Source organism: Miscanthus floridulus, chromosome 5 (assembly GCF_019320115.1).
Source record: "Miscanthus floridulus cultivar M001 chromosome 5, ASM1932011v1, whole genome shotgun sequence".
NCBI lineage: Eukaryota > Viridiplantae > Streptophyta > Magnoliopsida > Poales > Poaceae > Miscanthus > Miscanthus floridulus.
Window position 1 is genome coordinate 643,299 of NC_089584.1, and position 20,859 is coordinate 664,157.

Consider the following 20,859-nt stretch of genomic DNA (forward strand, 5'->3'; position numbering starts at 1 on the left):
GAACCTCCAAATGCAAAGCAAAAGAAGAAAGAAAGGTAATCTTTTTTTGTGAGTTTGCTAGACAGTGAGTGCTTGCTGCATTATGTGCCAGTGAGTGCTTGGAATCTTTTTTTTACCTTGTCTGATTTTAAATGTAATACAGTCACGTTGCTAACAGATTGTATTTTATACATGAAGGGATTGGATGCAGCGAGGAATATGCTGCAGAGGTGGCTCGTGCAAGGTACGAGGAAAAGAAATTAGATGAGCACAGAAAGCGAGCTGGTCGCACCGTTCAATCACCGATTGTGTTGTCTGATGAGGGGGACGAGGATGAGGACGACACTGCCAGACTCAGCGAGCTCATCGCTCTAGCAGAGGCGGGCTTACAGGCGGAGGAGGCTGAAGACGACACTGGTAGACTGAGCGAGCTCATCGCTCTAGCAGAGGCGGGCTTGCAGGCGGACGAGGCTGATGACGACACTGGCAGACTGAGCGAGCTCATTGCTCTAGCAGAGGCGGGCTTGCAGGCGAAGGAGGATAACGACGCATTCTTCACTCAGGCCACAGAGGCCGCAGATGAAGCAGAGGCCGCTTACTACAGGCGAAAGGCAGATCAGGGCAATGCGGGTGAGCCTAGCCATAGCAACAGAGTTGTGGTTGATGACGAGTTGCTTACTCATTATGTTTCTGACTGAGGGTTTTTTATTACGCCGTCATGTATCATGTACTTGGATTTATTGTACCCATGTATCATGTACTCAAATTTATTGTACCCATGTATTATGTACTCGGTTTGTAAAACGAACGTAATCGATCGAAATTATCTCAAACAGAGCGCCATAGCCACTGGTTCGGCCACGACCGTGCGCAAGTTGAAACGAACATGAAGCAAATAAATGAACACCATGTTCGCACACAACATGTTCAATGGTTTATGAGTCTGCAAGTTTTCGGTGACAATATTCATTCGACAAAAGTTCGATGTAATGAACTAAGTTCTAGAAATGTAAGGATCCCTCGAACGCCTCTTGGAAACCTCGTCGTTCGATGGAAGAAGGTGGTCATCGTACTCCACCTCAAGAAGGTGGTACAGCTGGTGCGGCGTGGGACGGGCCATCCTATTACAATTTGATAAACAAAGGGTTAGAGTATTCAAATTAACAATATTCAGATTAACATTATGTAGCCATTTCTAAATTTGAAGTACTTGTTATGCAATACGAACACAATATAAAATCACCTGCTGCCCTCGTACTCTATGCCGGCTAGCCTTGTGACCAGATTGTTTACAAACGGAGCAAAGATTCCTACCACGGGTCTCATTGAAGTCTCCCCCGCCATACATATCTTTGTCGTACCCTCTCATAGCGTCCATGTCCCCCTTGAGTCGCCTCTTCTTCCTCCTACCCTTCCCTACCTTCATTAGATCTGGATGCGGCATGTAGTCATAACCATTATAAGGTGGCCACTGTGTCGGGTCAAGGTATGGCTTGAAGCTCATCTCCCAAATACTAACGGTGTTCAAATGGAGATACAAGGGTGACATATATGGCAGATCCTCATAGTTGTACCCACGAACCCTGCAGGCCGTGATCATATGAGAGCAAGGGGCATGCATGATCTGAGGGATGTTGCAACTGCACTCTACCTTTTCAAGATCAACTCGGTAGTTTCGTCCACCATAACATTCGCCACCCAAGCTTGTGCCACCCTTGCCCCGTACACTAAAGATATGACGGCAGGGTCCATACGGCTCGGCGGTGTGCTGCTTGGCCAATTCCTCGGCCTCCTTCAAATGTTCAACTCCGGCCTTTCCAAAACGCCCCTGCTCAGCTATATTCCTCTGTGCAAGTCCCCACCTCTTCACAAAATATTCGTTGCACTTATGAAAGGAGAACTCAACAATTCTAGACACAGGCAACGATCGTACTCCGGTGAATACACGGTTGAAGGACTCCTAGGAGTTAGTGGTCATGATGCCATACTTGAAACCCCCCTCGTCATATGCTAACGCCCACTGAGCCTTCTGTTCCATCTGCGCCTCTAATCAGGCCTTTCCCGATGCATTTACCATCTTGTCTAGTTCTCTCTTTGTCTCCTTGAACTGGTGCTCTGTACATACACAACATAGAGCCTTTACCTTGTCACATACCCCCTGCTTCCGTTGATGCCGCTTGAAATTAGCGGCAAAGTGTCTCATGCACCATCTATGTACTAGAGGCGGGAACCCATCTATATGCTCAGCTGCAGCATTAAGAAGCCCTGCGTGACGGTCGGAGATCAAACATATAGTGCGAGTTGGGCTGAGCACTTGCACACGAAGAAGCCGCATGAACCATGACCACGATTCATTGTTCTCTCCCTCTGCCAAAGCAAATGCGACGGGTACTATCTGGTCCTCAGGATCAACAACAACAGCCATCATCAATGTGCCCTTGTACTTTCCTGTCAGAAAAGTGCCATCAACAAGTACGACTGGCTGACAAAACTGGAATGCATGTTTCGTTTGCGCGAACGACCAGAACACACGATACAGGACATGCCTCAATGGGTCCCAAAAAACATCCCTCCGGTGTCCACAAACCATTTCAAACCAGGGTTGTAGTAATGCATTGCACATAAGATGCGGGGCACCCTATTGTACGCTTCCTCCCAAGTACCCCATCTAATGGCCAGAGCTATTTGCTTAGCACGCCAAGCCTTTTCGTACGTCACATCGTACTGAACAAATCTGGATATGGACTGTTGTAAAGAAGACACTGAGATGTCGTTATTGTCATCAATGAGCCCCAATATACGACGGGCAAGGTAACGTGTAGTGAGCTGCTAATGATTTTTCTTCCCCCTATTGTCTAGGCAAGTGTGGGGTTCAACAACTTTAGTTATCCTCCACTTGCCATCACTCTGTCTCCTTCGTGCATTTAACCTCCACAGACAACCGTTTTTGCATATCACGTGGTACCTCAACTCCTGGTCCAAATGAGTCACGGTGTACGGCCTATGGTGGTACACAGCATAGTCCTGAAGGAAGAGTTTCATCTCTGGCATTGTGTTAAATATCATCCCCTTCCTAAGGATTTCTTTCTCATGGTTGTACAATGAATTCCTACACATCTAGAGACCGGTGTCACAAACTGCCATGTCCGTCATGCTGACATCCCTATAGTTCAGAACGCCCCTGAAAGGTACATTCTTCGACCTTAGTTGCTCAAGCTCAATCGCTGTGTAAGGTGGTGGTGGAACATACTGCTGTGCTTCACTAATTCTAGCCCATGAATCATATGGGGTATCATCTGCATCCAAATCTGTGACTAGTCTACCCTGAGCCTAGGCACCATGCAAAACCTCAGTTGGTACTGGTAATGGCAAAGTATGAACAGGTACTGCCATGGCATTAGGCGATGTTGGCATAGCATCTGTACCTCCTTGGTCCTCATCATAATCGTCTGAATCACTGCTGACTACATCACCGATCCTGTCCTCCTCCTCCTGCTCCTCCTCTTCCCGTTCAAACTCATTCACATCGAAGTCATTGCTTATACAACCAACTGCAGTTGAATGAAACTGCTCCTGCGTCAACTAATCGTCCAAATCCATGTTATCCTGAGTTGCTTCCCCTTCGACCCCTAATTCTTGGTCATTGCCTCCAAAACCAACAATGGACGGGCCATCATGAACACCCTGCATCATGTACCCATTATCCACCACCACCGCAGCCATGGGCACATTGGAACCTTGGAGAACCCTATTGTAGTGGGACTAGTGAGCAGGGTCGCACAAGGGCATAAGGACATAGTGTGCCCTAGTCTTCCCAGTATCAAACCTCCCCTTTAGTGTGAAATCACCGCCAAACTTTTTATTCAAACGGACACAAAGGTCGTTGAAGCTAGGAGGTTCATCAAACCATTCCAATTCTTCTTCCATATCCTCAAACATACCATCTTCTCTCCTAACACTTCCTCCATACAAAACTCTAACACAACAATCCATCTGCAAGACTGTCGGTGTTTTGGACCGGTGAGCCCTCAACCAACTAGTAAATTTGTACTGTGTGTTCCCAATCCCGGATGGTGATACAACGAGACACAAGGTTTATACTGGTTCGGGTAATGGGTACCCTATATCCAGTTTGAGAGTTTGATCTTGTATTCCTTGCACCGAAATGCTCGTAGTAGGGCATTACAAGCAGGGTGAGAGAGGGGGCTTAGTCCCAGGTCTCTTCGTGGCGCGACGTGGATTGCTTGAGATGTTGATCTCAAGCCATGGGGGAGCTTGGGTATTCATCCGTGCGTTTATGCGTGAGTTCGTTGCGTGAGCCTAGGTCTAATTGCCTCTGTCCCATCCCTCGAAACGGCCCTGGTCCCTCCCTTTTATAGTTGAAGAGGGGACAAGGGTGATACATGCGCTAGTTACATGGCGTCGTGCGAACGGAGGCGGCATGTCTGAGCCCTATAGCCTGTTGCTGTGGTGGCATGGTCGATGGAGTGGTCCTGTCCTTTAAGTACTAGGGCGACACGCCGGTCACATCCGTTCCTGTGCTTCGTGGGGGCTCTAGTGTTTGCTTGAAGTGGGGCATGGCGGCCGACGCGCCGGTCATCATGTGCTAACTGCGTGAGAAGCTGAGGCTCAGCTGGTGCCAAGGCTAAGCCATCGTGGGAGGCTCGGTAGACGTGTATCTCGAGGTTGCTGAGACCCTGAAGTAGATTGTCGCGGCTCGGAGGGAGCGGTTGGGCTTGCATGCTGATTTCGAGGCTATGGTGACCCGGACTTGACTCCCCATGCCGCGTTGTTCCTGGGGTAGGGATTAGGTGGCACAGTGTAGTTTAGGCACTGATCGTGGGCACAGTACCAGTGCACAGTGGCCGGTAACCCCTACCCCATCCTATCCTAGACGGTATGGCCTTGATGCAATTTCTTGTCCCGTCGGCCACTCCACGGTGTCGAGCCGTCGTCTGGCTGAGATTGCGGGAGTGGTTGACGCATTAATAGGACGCGACGCACTATCGGGAAGACTGGTCGAGGCAGGAACGACGGGTTATTGCTGAGCCAGTCTTGAGCGATACGGAGAATCTGTGTCCGAGGCCTTATGCACGGGGCCTCGGGCGAGACAGAGAATCAGTTCCTCGTCGAGGCCTCCCGTGCGAGGCCTCGTGCGAGGCGGAGATTTGGTAGGCCATCGAGACCTCCCGTGCGAGGCCAAAGGCGAGGCGGAGAGCCGGTGGGCTCGGATGGGGCCGGTGGTTAACCAATGGCTTACCTTCTGGCTTTGTTTTTTATGGGGTTTAAGTGGTTCTTTCGATATACGCTCGGGGTACCCCATTTTATGGTACCCGACAGTAGCCCCTGAGCCTTAGGGAGAGCGTGAACGCTCTCCTTGAGGTTTTGACGAGGCTCAACTTGTGGTTGCTCCTGGTGGGACGGTGTTTTGTACTTCGAGGCCTCGGTAGGTGCGTGCAAGCGCACCCACCGGGTGTAGCCCCTAAGGCCCTGGGGGAGTGGATTCATTCCCCCAGGGTCTTTTTCTCATGTTGAGCGAGAGATTTTATCGCATTTGCCAAGCCCACAAGTGCGAGTTCGGGTCGCGGGGTTTCGGCAAGGTCGTAGGAAGGGCCCCCAAGCCTCTACATGGAGCGAGAGGGCGATCAGGAGCTCCCCTGACTTTTTGTATGACCCTCGCGCTTCCTTTTCACTCGGAAGGAGGGGTGGAATATGCTAGGCTAACCTCGGTGGGCGCGAGCGGTGACACTTCTGGTGAGCTGTTATCGGGTAGTCCGAGTGGAGGCCCATGCCCCATTCGTTAGGGGTCAGCTAGCGGTCTAGAGACACACTCCATGAGTACCAGAGGGTTTCTCTAGTGGGTGCCAGGGCCGTTCGTTGGGCCCCAGTGGCTCGGTGCCTCCCTACGGTGGGATCCCATTCGGAGACCTCCCTGCCGATCTCGGACACAACTTAGGACGTCCCGAGCGATCGTTTGCTTGGGTCTTGGCCATATGTGGGCTCGCCCATAGTCGTCCCTGACTCTGTTGCCCTGGGGCAGCTGTCGAAACCCTCGGGGGCCCAGCCTTTGAACCCCTAGACCGTAACAGGCTCGATGCCCTTTATCGTGTTTTTCTGAGTTTTTGAGTGCGGGCTTTGGTTGTTTGTCTTTGTCTTGGGTGCAGGAGGAGCCCCCGAGCCTCTGCATGGAGCGAGAGGGCGGTCAGGGATCCCCTTGACTTTTTTGTTCGACCCTCACACATCCTTTTCGCTCGGACGGAGGGGTTGTTTGCCGAGCCCATTCGGGTGCGAGCCTGGGTCGCTGGGTCTTGGCAAGGTTGCAGGAAGAGCCCCCTAGCCTCTACACAGAGCGAGAAGGCCGTCAGGAGTTCCCCTGGCTTTTTGTACGCCCCTCACGCGTGAGGGTTTGTTTGCTGAGGCCCCCTCGAGTGTGAGCCTAGGTCGTGGGGTCTCGGCATATCTACAGGAAGAGCCCCCTAGCCTCTGCACGGAGCGAGAGGGCTGTCAGGAGTTCCCCTGGCTTTTTATATGACCCTCGCGCTTCCTTTTCGCTTGGAAGGAGGGGTTATTTTGTCGAGCCCCCTCGAGTGCGAGCCGGGGTCGCTGGGTCTCGGCAAGGTTGTAGGAAGAGCCCCTTAGCCTTTGCACAAAGCAAGAGGGCCATCAGGGGTTCCCCTGGCTTTTTGTATGACCCTCGCGCTTCCTTTTTGCTCGGAAGGAGGGGTGGAATGTGCCAGGCTACCCTTGGTGGGCACGAGTGGTGGCACTTCCGGTGAGCTGTTATCGGGTAAGTCCGAGTGGAGGCCCATGTCCCGTTTGTTGGGGGTCAGCTAGTGGTCTAGAGACGCACTCCAAGAGTATCAGAGGGTTTCTCTAGTGGGTGCCGAGGCCGTTCGTTGGGCCCCGGTGGCTCGGGTCCTCCCTACGGTGGGATCCCATTTGGAGACCTTCCTGCTGGTCTCGGACATGACTTTGGGCGTCCCAAGCATTTCGCTTGCTTGGGTCTCGGCCCCATATGGGCTCGCCCACGGTCGTCCCTGACTCTGTTGCCCTAGGGCAGCTGTCAAAACCCCTAGGGGCCTAGCCTTTGAACCCCTGGACCGTAATGGGCTCGACGCCTCGTTCCTTTGTCTGAAAGGAATAGGGTGGGGGGATATCTCCCCCATCGGCTCGACAACGACTGGCGCGCCTTTTGAGGCAATTTTCTTAGGGAGGCGGAACGACGCCTGCCACTGCAGCGGTTGGACGCGACGTGGTGTTAGTGGATGGGACATAACTATTCCCGCGATTAATGAGGAAAAGGTGGGCACGTGGGCGGTAAAATCGGATCAGGATTAACCGCGCCGGATCTAGGGGAAACTTCCCCGATTTCGTCGCCCGTCCGTTTCGCCTTCACCCTGCATAAATACGCAACGAGCCTCGCCCCTCCCCTCCTTACCTTGCCTGCATTAGCTCTACCCCCATTGAGCCATCGCTAGAGCAGCGAGCACCGGGAAGAAGAAGGGAGAAGGGCGAGCCAGAGAGAGAGAGAGACAGAGAGACAGACTCACCGCCGCATTCGAACCCTCCACCGCACTCATGGCCGATGACATCGTTGTCATCGAGGCGGACCCTTGGGATCCATTCGACGTCACCATGGAGATGCTTCAGTCGCTCATCGACGACGGACTTCTTCGTCCGGTTATCAACCCCAACAGGCCAGAGTGGATCGCTCTGTTGGGCGAGCCAGAGTCAAGGCCTCGCGATGGTTACGTCGTGAGCTTCGTGTCCTTTCATGAGCGTAGCCTCGGCCTCCCAGTGGACCAGTTCATGTGGGCGCTCCCGCATTACTACGGCGTGGAGCTCCACAACTTCAACCCCAATTCCATCGCGTAGGCGGCCATCTTCGTCGCTGTCTACGAGGGGTATTTGGGGATTGCTCCCCATTAGGAGTTGTGGCTCCATCTCTTCTAGGCGGGGCATACCACCAAGCCGACGGGTACGTCGGGCATGAGGAAGGCGGTGAGGGCTAGCGGCTGCACTCTCCAAGTGCGCTAGGACCGCCAGCACCTCTACATCCTGGCCCAGCTCGCGTCAACCAATCATCGATGGTACATGAGCTGGTTCTATCTCTACAACGACGACGGCGGACTTCCCCCCTACACTGGGCGGATTGTGGGGAGCTACCTAGAGAGGTGGAAGTATGGCGTCCCAAGGGAGGATCAGCCCAAGCTGCAGCCGCTCCTAGAGTGGCTGGAGAGGCTACGGGACCGTAGCCTTACTGCGGCTATGGTCGTGGCCGCCTTCCACTGCCGGAGGGTGCTACCGCTGATGGCTCAGCGGTGGCTCCTGTTCAAGATGAGGCCAGAAGAGCCGATCGCGAGCATCCGGATGTCTGCCTCTGCCCTCCTTGACGAGGAAATTCTTTGCCGGGTGAGGGAGACGGTGGATGTGAAGCTGAGGAGCGGTGGTCTGACCACCCTCGTGATGCGTCCGTCGTGGGGGTTCCTCTCGCTGGTAAGTCACGTGCCGCTGCAGCCCCTGAGCCCTCTCCGTTTCTCATTATTTCTCATTCCCTTATCCGTGTTTGCCGTTCCTGTAGGGGATGAGGGACGTGCGAGCCTCCCCGCCGCCCGTTCCTGAGGACGTGAGGCGGTGGGCGATCAACCGGGTGCACACCAAGGCGTAGAAAAAGCGGAAGGATGCCAAGGTGGCAAAGCGCACGAAGAAGATCCTTACGCGCGAGGAACTGGACAAGCGCCATCGGCAGCAAAGGAAGGATGGTCTCCCATTGGAGGAGTCCCCTTCGCCGTCGCTATCGACGGATGCCTTGGACGGAGATGACGAGGGTGAGATGGGGTGGGGTCCCCTGGACCATCTCCCTGACATCGGGGAGACAGGGCCTGGGGCATCGGCAAGCAGCTCGGTGCTCCTAGGAGGAGGAGGAGGAGCTGTCCTGGGGTTGGCAATCGCCTGCCCCGAGGCCAAGGCCGACACGCCCGAGGCACAGGCGCTAGGCAAGCGTGCCGTCAGCCCGGTGGGCTTGACGGCAGTAGTGGAGCAGGTGGTGGCGGGGGCGACACAACTACCCCCACAGAGGACCGAGGGGGCGCCGGGGTCCGTCGAGGACCGGCCAGCGCCGGCGAATACAGAGGTCGTGCCTCTACCACCGCCGCCGCCATTGCAGATGAGGGTTGCCGTGCCGAATCGGTTGCAGCCTCGCTCGAGGTAAGCGTATTTTTGGCAGAGCCGCAACGCTTTTCCGTTCGTTCTTCGGTCTCGTGCTGACCCTGCAAGTGCTTTGTCCTTAGTCGGAAGCGACCTGCGGAGGTGCCTACCTTGGCGCCCCTAAAGGCACTCAAGGTGAACCCTGGCTCCACCGCCCACTGGGTGGCAGAGGCGCAAGCCGCCATACAGCATGGCGCGGTGTCGGCGAGGGCTGACCCGAAGGAGCCAGCCACCCAAGGAGGGGCTGGAGAGGCGACCCCGACACAGACGGGAGAGGGAGCGCCTTCGCCCCGCGAGGGCGAGGCTCATGAGTCAGATGGGGCCGAGGTGCCCTCAGTTGCTGAGGCCTCCGAGGTCGAGGCCCCCAGGGTCACTGAGGCTAGGGCGACGGAGGCCAGGGCGCCCGAGACCGCCGAGGCCGCAGCGGTGGGGGTCGGAGTCTCTGCGACCACCGAGGCCACGATGGCGGAGGCTGGAGCCCCTGAGACCACCGAGGCCGACGTAACGGTGGCGAGGCCGTCGGCCCAGGAAGTGGAGATGAAGGCGGTGGAGCCCTCGGTGGCACCCTTGGTGCAAGGCCCGCCGTCGTTGCGGGAGAGCGCCCGGGAGGTGGAGGTCCATCCGATCTCCTCCGATGATACTTCTCGGGCACAGGAAGTGGTCGATGCCGAGGTGGCCGATGCCGTGGAACAGCCGGTTCTGACCCTGGGCGAGGGAAGCTCGGCCCTCGTGTGGGTACGACCCGAGCCCCGTGGGTGGGATCACCCGCGTGTCCTGTGGCAGAGCCGATACGATCCTGAGGGGGAGCCTCTGTTCGCCCTCAAGGACGTGGCCGAGGGCGGGCGCTGGGACACCTTCGAGCAATACCGTGAGCTGGCGGAGCAGTCACTACGGACAGTGCTGTCTGTGGTGGCCGATGATCTGCCCGGAGTCACCCAGGTTCGTGCTTTCTTTTCTCGTGCGGTGTTGTCTTTTTCTGAGTTTTCTTGTAGTGAATGACCCTGTTCTGCTTCCCAGGAGCTCGAGACCTGGTCCCTTGGGAAGTCGGTCTTTCTCTGGTGGGAGAGGGACGTCTAGGACCAACTCCAGCGGCAAAAGGGCCTGCTTGCGGACACCAACGAGCTTCTGGCGGCGCGGAGCGCGGAGGTGGAGGACCTTCGTCTTCGTTGTGCCGATGCGAAGGTCAAGGCGGCCACGGCCCAGGAGCAGGTCACCCCTTTGGCGGCACGGGTCAAGGAGTTGGAGGAGGAGCTGACCCGTGTCACCGGTGATCGGAATGCCTTCAGGTCCCGGGCTGAAGAAGCGATGGCCTCGGGCAAGGTCCTTACTGGGCAGCTAGGGGTGGAGCAGAGTGCGCACCAGCTGATGAAAGGCGCCTTGGATGAGGCCCTTACGGTGGTTGAGGCCTCCTGGACTGAGGCTGTGGTCTAGAGGGGAAAGGCCGAGGTTGAGTCCTATTCCCCTCGTTTTATTCGCTTTTCTTGTGTTCGCCCCCTAATTCTCTGGTGTGATGCAGAGCTGGGGAGAGAGGCTTCCAGGGTGGCCGAGGCTACTCGGGTCGAGGCCCAGCACCTAAAGGAGAAGGCCGAGGCTTCCCGGGCCGAGGCCCAGTGCTGGAAGGAGAAAGTCGAGGCCTTCGTCGCGGTGCAGGCGGTGCTCGAGACCGAGATCAAGGAGCACGACGCGCTGAAGGGTGCTGCCCATACCGCCTGCAAGGCCCTGGAGGTCGAGGGGGTTCAGTCAGGCAACTCCCTTGGGAGCCGTCTGATTGCATTGAGTGGTCAAGTGCACGAGCGGCTCCGAGGAGCGCTACATACGAGCGTCAAGCGCGTGCTGGCTATCATTGCCTCGCACTACATCGGCGTTGACCTTCAAGCCATCAGCGATGGCTACGTCCTACCCGATGATGAGGAGGAGGCCGACGAGGTGGTCGCAAAGCTGATAGAGGCAGCGAAGGGCCCCGGCACGGCGCTGGCCAAGCTATTCGAAGAGGAGGTGGTCCCTCCCCCGCCGTCTGCCGATGCTGGAGGCCCTGAGCCTTGACCTGGGCCCCAGAGCCCATGTAAATAGAATAGGGATTAATTTTGTATCATAACGCTTGTGGCCGTCGAGGCCTCTTTTTAAAGTACTCGTGTTTCTTAATCGTTTTTCCTGTATTTCCGAGCATCTGCCCTCTTTTGTCCCTGATCAGATTTCTTTTGCAAAAAAACCTCCTTGGAACCTAAGCCGCCCCTTGGGCGAAAGGTGGTGAGGGAGTGCCATAGCCCGGGGGCGTAGGCCGTCTCGCAACTCTACCGGCCTTCTATCCCTGGAATAGACTTTTCAGTCCTTGGGTTTTTTACAACCGATTCGTCAGAGCGTGCTAGAGAGTTTGGCATAGGAATTTTTTCAAAAAACAACTTAAAAAAATGGTGTGTGGGACTTAGGGGAGAGTCCCCCATCTAGCCCCCGAGGGAGGCTCGGTTCTGTAGAGGCAGAGCCGAGTCTCCCTTATAGTGTTATCATATTGCCGAGACTCGCGATGGGTTCGGGGGGGTTTCTCAAAAATTAGAACAATTAAAGAACGCTTCTCAATTGTATTCCGAGAAACAATATATACAATGCTTGGAAATTTAAGGGTAAAAGCGACGTAGCTGTTCTATGTTCCAAGCGTTGGTGAGGATTTCGCCCTTCTCGTTGGCTAGCTTGTAGGTCCCGGGCTTCAGCACTTGGGCAATGATGTACGGTCCTTCCCATGGTGGGGTTAGCTTGTGGCGGCCCTTGTTGCTCTGTGTCAGCCTCAACACCAGGTCACCTACCTTTAAGTCTCGGCTTCGAATGCACTGGGCCTGATAGCGCCGTAGGGCTTGCTAGTACTTGGCCGAATGCAGCAGCGCGACATCTCGGGCTTCCTCCAGTTGGTCGAGGGCATCCTCACGGGTGGTGCGGTTGCTTTGCTCGTTGTAGGCCTGTAGCCTCGGGGAACCATATTCCAAGCTAGTCGGGAGGATAGCCTTGGCTCCAAAGAGCAGGAAGAAAGGTGTAAACCCCGTGGCTCGGCTTGGTGTGTTCCTCAGGCTCCAGATGACCGACGGGAGTTCGGTGAGCCATTTCTTGCCAAACTTCTTCAACCGGTTGTAAATTCTTGGCTTGAGGCCTTGTAGGATCATGCCGTTGGCACGTTCTACTTGGCCATTTGTCCTTGGGTGTCCTATGGCCGACCAGGCCACATGGATGTGGTGGTCGTCGCAGAATGTCAAGAATTTTTTGCCGGTGAACTGTGTCCCGTTGTCGGTGATGATGGTGTTCGGGACGCCGAACCTATGGATAATGTCAGTGAAGAATAGCACTGCTTGCTCGGATTTGATTTGATTGATCGGACGAGCCTCGATCCATTTGGAGAACTTATCGATTGCTACCAGTAGATGGGTGTAGCCCCCGGGGGCCTTTTGTAGAGGCCCGACCATGTCGAGCCCCCACACAGCAAACGGCCATGTAATGGGGATGGTTTGGAGGGCCAGGGCCAGGAGGTGCGTCTGCCACGCATAGTACTGGCATCCCTCATAGGAGCGTACTAACTTGGTAGCGTCGGTAACCACCATCGGCCAGTAGAACCCTTGGCGGAAGGCATTTCCGACGAGCGTCTGAGGCGCCGCATGGTGCCCGTAGGCCCCTGTGTGCAAGTCCCAAAGTAGGGCTTGGCCTACCTCGGTGGTGATGCATCGTTGGAGGACACTAGAGGGACTTCGCCTGTACAATTCACCATTGCAGAGGACGTAAGTTTTGGCTTGTCGTGCAAGCCATCGGGCTTTGGTCCTATCACTAGGAAGCTCTCCCTAAGCGAGCCAATCAAAGAACGGGACCCACCAGTCCGTGTCCTAGTCGGTCTGGGGAGGCCCGGTGTCGACTTCCACGACCTCGGGCTCGGCCGAAGGAGTCTCGGCAGCAGAGGGGGCGTCGAGCCCCGTGGTGGGTTCGGCCACTGGGCCCTCTTCCACTGCCGAGGCGTAGTCAATGGAAGGCTTGTGGAGGTCCAGGGCAAAGATGTTCGAGGGCACCAGAGCCTGTGTCGAGGCCATCTTTGCCAGTTCGTCCGCGGCCTCGTTGTATTTCCGCGTGATGTGGTTGAGTTCGAGACCGTCGAACTTGTCTTCTAGGCGACATACCAACTTGCAGTACGCCTCCATTTTGGGGTCGAGGTAGTTTGACTCCTTCATGACTTGATCAATGACAAGCTGCGAGTCGCCCCGAATGTCGAGACGCCGTACTCCAAGTTCGATGGTGATCTGCAAGTCGTTGACGAGGGCTTCATACTCGGCTGCGTTGTTGGAGGCGGCGAAGTGGAGCCGAACCATGTAGCGCATATGTACTCCGAGGGGCAAGATGAAGAGCAGACCCATGCCTGCCCCGGTCTTCATCAGGGACCCATCGAAGTACATGGTCCAGCATTCCGTCTGAATTTGAGCAGGTGGCAGTTGGGTGTCGGTCCACTCAGCCACAAAATCGGCCAAGACCTGGGATTTTATTGCTTTTTGAGGTGCAAAGGTCAGGGCTTCCCCCATGAGTTCAATGGCCCACTTGGCTATCCTACCCGAGGCCTCCTGGTAATGGATTATCTCTCCCAGTGGGAAAGACAATACCACAGTCACCGGGTGGGACTCGAAGTAGTGGCGCAGCTTGCGTCGAGCCAAGACTACGGCGTAGATCAGCTTTTGGATGTGGGGGTAGCGTGTTTTGGTCTCGGAGAGCACTTCGCTGATGAAGTAAATAGGTCGTTGGACGGGCAGAGCGTGCCCTTCTTCCTGCCTCTCCACTACCACGGCCGCGCTAACTACTTGGGTCGTTGCGGCGACGTAGAGTAAGAGGGCCTCATCCCTAGCTGGCGGTACCAGGATGGGAGGATTGGTGAGCAGTGCTTTGAGCTTGGCGAGGGCCTCCTCGGCCTCGGGGGCCCAAGAAAAGCGTTCGGATTTTCTCAAGAGGCGGTACAGAGGTAAGCCTTTTTCGCCAAGGCGCGAGATGAAGCGGCTCAGGGCTGCAAGGCATCCCATGACCCTTTGCACTCCCTTGAGGTCTCGGATTGGTCCCATACTGGTCATGGCCGAGACCTTCTCTGGGTTGGCCTCGATGCCGTGTTCCAAGACTATGAATCCCAAGAGCATGCCTCGGGGGACCCCGAACACACACTTCTCGGGGTTGAGCTTGATGCCCTTCTCTCTAAGGCATTTGAAGGCTATCTTCAGGTCGTCGACGAGATCCCTGGCCTTTCTGGACTTGACCACGATGTCGTCCACATAGGCCTCGATGGTTCGCCCAATATGGTCGCTAAAGACCTGGGTCATGCACCGCTGGTATGTGGCCCCTGCGTTTCTGAGGCCGAAAGGCATAGTCACATAGCAGTACATAATGAATGGGGTGATGAAAGAAGTCGCGAGCTGGTCAGACTCTTTCATCTTGATTTGATGGTAACCGGAATACGCATCAAGGAAAGACAGGGTATCGCATCCCGCAGTGGATTCAACGATCTGATCGATTCGAGGTAATGGGAAGGGGACTTTGGGGCAGGCTTTATTCAAACCAGTGTAGTCGACACACATCCTCCACTTCCCATTTTTCTTCTTGACTAATACGGGGTTAGCCAACCACTCTGGATGGGATACTTCCTTGATGAACCCGGCCGCCAAGAGTTTCTGCACCTCCTCACCGATGGTCCTACGCTTTTCCTCGTCAAATCGGCATAGGCGTTGCTTCACAGGTCTGGAGCTAGCCCGGATGTCCAAGGCATGCTCGGCGACCTCCCTCGGTATACCTGGCATGTCCGAGGGACTCCATGCGAACATATTGGCATTTGCTCGGAGAAAGTCGATGAGCATGGCTTCCTATTTGATGTCGAGGGTGGCGCTGATCCTCAGCGCCCGATCGACGGGGCAGGCGGGGTCAACTGGGACGAGCTTGATGGCCTCCGCGGGCTCGAACGTCCCGGCGCGACGCTTGGAGTCAGGCGCCTCACCACCGAGCTAGTCGAGGTTGGCGATGAGGGTCTCGGCCTCCACGAGAGCCTCGGCGTACTCGATGCACTCGACGTCGCAGTCGTATGCATGTTCGTATGTGGACTCAATCGTGATGACACCGTTGGGACCCGGCATCTTGAGCTTGAGGTAGGTGTAGTTGGGGACTGCCATAAACTTGGCGTAGCATGGTTGCCCCAGGATGGCGTGGTAGGTTCCCCTGAATCTGACCACCTCAAAGGTAAGGACCTCCTTGCGGTAGTTGGAGGGGGTGCCGAAGCAAATAGGAAGGTCGATGTGTCCGAGGGGTCACGTGCGTTTCCCCGGCACGATGCCATGGAAAGGCACGGCGTCACCCTGAAGCCGCGACTGGTCGATCTCTAGGAGCTCCAGGGTGCTGGCATAGAGGATGTTGAGGCCGCTGCCTCCGTCCATCAACACCTTGGTGAGTCGGGTGTTGCCAACGATTGGGTCGACAACAAGTGGGTACTGCCTGAGATTCGGGACATGGTTGGGATGGTCATCTCGATCAAAGGTGATCGCCTCCCGAGACCAGTCAAGGTATCGGGGAGTGGCCACCTTGATCGAGAAGACCTCTCGGCGTTCCCTCTTTCGCTGGCGCGTCGTAAGGCATGCCGAGGGTCCACCAAAGATCATGAAGGCGTTGTGCACCTTGGGGTACCCATCGTCCTTGTCATCGTCCCGGTTGCCGGTGCCTTTTTGCTTGGTGTCATCGTCGGGGAGCCTGAGCCTGGCGTAGTAACGCCGGAGCATGGAGCAATCCTCAAGGGCATGCTTTACCGGGCCCTGGTGGTAAGGGCAGGGTTTCCTAAGCATGTCATCGAAAGGCCTGGGGCCCTTGGGGCCTTCGGGATTCTTGCGCTCTACGGCCACGACTAGATCGGCTTCGAGGACCTCCTGCTTTCCCTGGCGACCCTTTTTCTTTTTCTTGGGGAGGTGGGGTGTCGAGGCCTCGGGGGCCTCGTCCCTCCGCTTCCCTTTGGCGTCGTTGTCGAGGAAGATGGCCCCAACAGCCTCTTCACCCGAGGCGAAGTTGGTGGCGATGTCGAGGAGCGCGGCGACCAAGCGCGGCACATTCCGGCCTAACTCTTGGACCAAGTCTTGGTAGGTGGTGCCAGAGAGTAAAGCCTGGACGATTTCCGAGTCACCGACGCTGGGCAACTCGGTGCACTATTTGGAGAAGTGCCGGATGAAGTCTTGAAGAGACTCGTCCGGTTTCTGGCGACAGCTCTTAAGGTCCCAAGAGTTTCCAGGGCGCACGTATGTGCCCTGGAAATTCCCGACGAAGATCCTAACCAAGTCGCGCCAGTTGTGGATTTGTGAGGGATGAAGGTGCTCGAGCCAGGCTCACGCCGAGTCTGACAAGAGCAAGGGGAGGTTGCGGATGATGAGCAGGTCATCATCCGCGCCACCTAACTGACAAGCCAGGCGGTAATCGGCAAGCCATAGTTCAGGATTGGTCTCGCCGCTATACTTCGTGAGGTTGGTTGGTTGTCGAAACCAGGCTGGGAAATGAGCAGCGTGGATGGCTCTGCTGAAGACTCGAGGGCTAGGCGGTTCAGGAGAAGGACTGCGGTCCTCCTCACTATCATAACGGCCACCTCGATGTGGATGGTAGCCCCGGGCGGGCCCCTCATTGTTGTGGCGTCGTCGCCTACTGACCCCCTCATGGTCTCCCTGCACCTCGCGTTGGTTGCCGGGGCGGTCGAGCAGCAAGGGGACCCTATGGGCTATTGGTGCCCGAGCAGGCTTGGGACATATCGAGGCCTCCCTATTCTACTGAGGCGGTGCCATGGGAAGGTCCGAGGCGTCCCCCGCACCGTCGAGAGGCAGAACTCTCGGCTTGCTGCACCGCGGCGGTTTCGAGGAGATCTTGGAGCTCGCCGTGGACCCGTCGCCCCTCCGTGGTGGAGGGCTCGGGCATTGTGTAGACTAGCATCGCCGCAGCCACGACGTTCTGGCTAGCGCGATTGAAGATCGGGGGTTGCTCACTCCCTTCGTCATCGTTGATGCGGTGGTGCACATCGTGGGCCCTCGGTCGGGCTCCTCCGCCCTCGCCGCGACCTCGCTGCTCCTGCTTGAGAGTGTCTCGAAGCTGCTGTAGGAGGAGTCGGTCTTGTTCGACCTTGTCCTGGAACTCACGGAGCTGTTCTAGGTTCGGGCGTTGAGGTCGTGCGGGGGCGAGGTTCTCGTTTCACGCTGCCGGCAGGATAACGCGCAGAGGTGTGGCGGCGCCTGCACCCAGGCAAAGCGGGGAACGGCTACCTGCCCCCTCGTCCTCCTCACCCGTCCTTGGCATCCTGAGCCCAATGTGGAAGCACTCGCAAGTGGGGTCGTAAGCACCTTCGTCGTCAGAGTTGGAGTAGCCGAAGCAGTAGTCGCTTGCGGCCAAGAAGCGGCGCATGGTTTCAGGGTCATGGAGTTCAGAGAAATCTACTCCGGCCCATGCCTCGTCCTCCTTCGAGGAGTCAGCGTGGGTGTGGGTCGACGCGGTGGTGTCGAAGTCAAGGGCAAAGCGCTGGCAGCGTCCGAAGGGATCCGCGTGAGCGGAAACGTAGGAGGCGGTGGCATTTCTCAACCCAAAGGGGTATGGAGATGGTGCCATCGTCGGGCTCTGCTCCGCCGGAATTGGCTCCTCAGGGAGTGGTGGAGCGGAGCTTGATGACGGGGCGTCACCGTGCGCCGTCGGCGTTTTTTCCTTGTCCAGGCTCAGGCTAGACAGGTCCCCAACTAGGGACCTTGTGCCAACAGCTGGGTGTGGGATACCGGCGGGGCGTGGTGCGTCGCCCTAGGTTTGCGCAGTGTCGTGGTGGTACTGCCCGTGTCGCGCTTGGCGAGCGCGACGAGAGCGGCCGCCCGGGCGCCGCCTGCGCCTAGGCTGCCGGTGCGTGGCGTCGTCGTCGGCCGATGGGGCTCAGGGTGTGAGGAGCACCATGTCGTACTCAGATCCTAGAGACATGAACTCTAGGCTCCCGAACCAGATCACCGTGCCGAGACGTAGTGGTCGTACGGGGTCTGCCATCCGGAACTTGTTGGGATGACGAGGCTGACACGTAGAGGCCCCTACCTGGCGCGCCAACTGTCGGTGTTTTGGACCGACGAGCCCTCAACCAACTAGTAAATTTGTACTGCGTGTTCCCAATCCCGGATGGTGATGCAACGAGACACAAGGTTTATACTGGTTCGGGTAATGGGTACCCTACTCCAGTTTGAGAGTTCAATCTTGTATTCCTTGCACCGAAATGCTCGTAGTAGGGGGTTACAAGCAGGGCGAGAGAGGGGGCTTAGTCCTAGGTCTCTTCGTGGCGCGGCGTGGATTGCTTGAGATGTTGATCTCAAGCCGTGGGGGAGCTCGGGTATTCGTCCGTGCGTTTATGCGTGAGTTCGTTGCGTGAGCCTAGGTCTAATCGCCTTTGTCCCATCCCTCGAAACAGCCCTGGTCCCTCCCTTTTATAGTTAAAGAGGGGACAAGGGTGATGCATGCGCTAGTAGTACATGGCGTCGTGCGAACGGAGGCGGCATGTCCGAGCCCTGTAGCCTGTTGCTGTGGCGGCGTGGTCAACGGAGTGGTCCTGTCCTTGAAGTACTAGGGCGACGCGCCAGTCACATCCGTTCCTGTGCGTCATGGGGGCTCCAGTGTTTGCTTGAAGTGGGGTGTGGCGGCCGACGCGCCGGTCACCGTGTGCTGACTGCGTGAGAAGCCGAGGCTCAGCGGGTGCCGAGGCCTAGCCATCGTGGGAGGCTCGGCAGACGTGTATCTCAAGGTTGCTGAGACCCTGAAGTAGATTGCCGCGGCTCGGAGGGAGCAGTTGGGCTTGTATGCTTATTCCGAGGCTATGGTGACCCGGACTTGACTCCCCATGCCGCGTTGTTCCTGGGGCAGGGATTAGGTGGCACAGTGTAGTTCAGGCGCTGATCGTGGGCATAGTACCAGTGCACAGTGGCCGGTAACCCCTACCCCGTCTTGTCCTGGACGGTATGGCATTGATGCGATTTCTTGTCCCGTCGGCCACTCTGCAGTGTCGAGCCGTCGTCCGGCTGAGATTGCGGGAGTGGTTGACGCATTAATGGGACGCGACGCGCTGTCGGGAAGACTGGTCGAGGCAGGAATGACGAGTTATTACCGAGCCGGCCTCGAGCGATACGGAGAATCTGTGTCCGAGGCCTTATGCACGGGGCCTCGGGCGAGACGGAGAATCGGTTCCCTATCGAGGCCTCCCGTGCGAGGCCTCGCGCGAGGCAGAGATTTGGCAGGCCGTCGAGACCTCCCGTGCGAGGCCAAAGGCGAGGCGGAGAGCCGATGGGCTCGGACGGGGCCGGTGGTTAACCAATGGCTTACCTTCTGGCTTTGTTTTTTATGGGGTTTAAGTGGTTCTTTCGATATACGCTCGGGGTACCCCGTTTTATGGTACCCGACAAAGACCATTTCCAGAAACTTCATCAAGTCGTCGAAATCGTCGTACGTAATATCCATAGTTTAATAACTATACTCGCTATACTAACTATACTTTAATAATTTAACTAACTTTATTAACTATAATAACTATATTAGGGGAGTACCTCGCTGCAGCGGCCGTGCCGTGCCGTGGCCCGAGGGGGTGGCGCGCCGACGTGCGGGCGCGGTGTCCGTGCCGTGCTCGGCGATGGGCTGCCTGGAGAGGGCGGACGCGGCTGGCTCGCTGGCTGGCGCGGGAGCACGCGGGCGCGGCTGCCGGCCTGGCGCGGGCGGAGGCGGGCGTGGCCTGCTTCACGGCGGCTAGGCGCTGCGCTGCTGCGGCTGCTCGGGCACGGGAGGTGGAAGGCCGCGGCGGGAGCTATATTCGGCTCTGCCGCGCCATGGATCAGGGCGCGGCAGTGCCGTGCCAAGATCGGTGGCGCGGCAGAGCCCTGCCCCGTCAGCGGTCAGCGCTCCTAGTCGCCGCCACGTCAGCCCTCTGCCGCGCCAGCATGCATGGCGCGACACAGGCATTTGGCCGCGCCAGGGTAATAGGCACGGCCAAAAGTGTTAGTTTTAAAAAAAAATCGTCAGTGTTAGATTTAAAATTATATTTAAAAAGGATTAAAATTAAAAAAAATCGCAGCAGATACATACGGCGCCGTGCGCCTGTGACCCGGCTGCCCTTGCATTGCATGCATAACCTGGTAGTCTAGTCGTCTCTCTCGCGATCTACCGAGAAATTATTCTTAGAATCGAGGGGCAGCGCTATTATACACCTAGGTGTAGAATATTATTTACACAAGGCAAAACTAATCAGAAAAAAATATTGAGTAGTACTGAACCATGTCCAGTATCAGTCAGTACTACACTCAGTATCCCGAAATACTGAATAATACTGAAACAGAAGTACTGAATAATACTAAATTTTGTTCCGTATAACAGCTTAGCGAAGAATAGTATTATATATATATATATATATATATATATATATATATATATATATATATATATATATATATATATATATATATATATATATTCTGTCAGAGACGCTAGGAGTACTACTACATGGAAACACGATCGAATTAAAGACAATTCTATAAATCTATTTATTCAGGACGTACACTACTACTAAGAAAACACGATCATCGAATTAAAGAGCTACTCCAGCACGGCCGGGAATACTAAATGAAATCGAAAAATTAATATACTAGATTGTTCCCATGT

General features: G+C 56.1%; 1 protein-coding gene across 1 annotated transcript; it reads left to right on the forward strand.

Annotated features, from left to right (window-relative positions):
• Window positions 1-8,812: 8,812 nt before the first annotated feature.
• Window positions 8,813-20,589, forward strand: LOC136451232 (uncharacterized). The gene is made up of 5 exons (XM_066451956.1): window positions 8,813-9,186; window positions 9,270-10,125; window positions 10,264-10,537; window positions 10,703-11,181; window positions 20,575-20,589. Exons 1-5 carry the CDS (start codon window positions 8,813-8,815, stop codon window positions 20,587-20,589), a joined length of 1,998 nt encoding a protein of 665 aa, XP_066308053.1.
• Window positions 20,590-20,859: the final 270 nt, after the last annotated feature.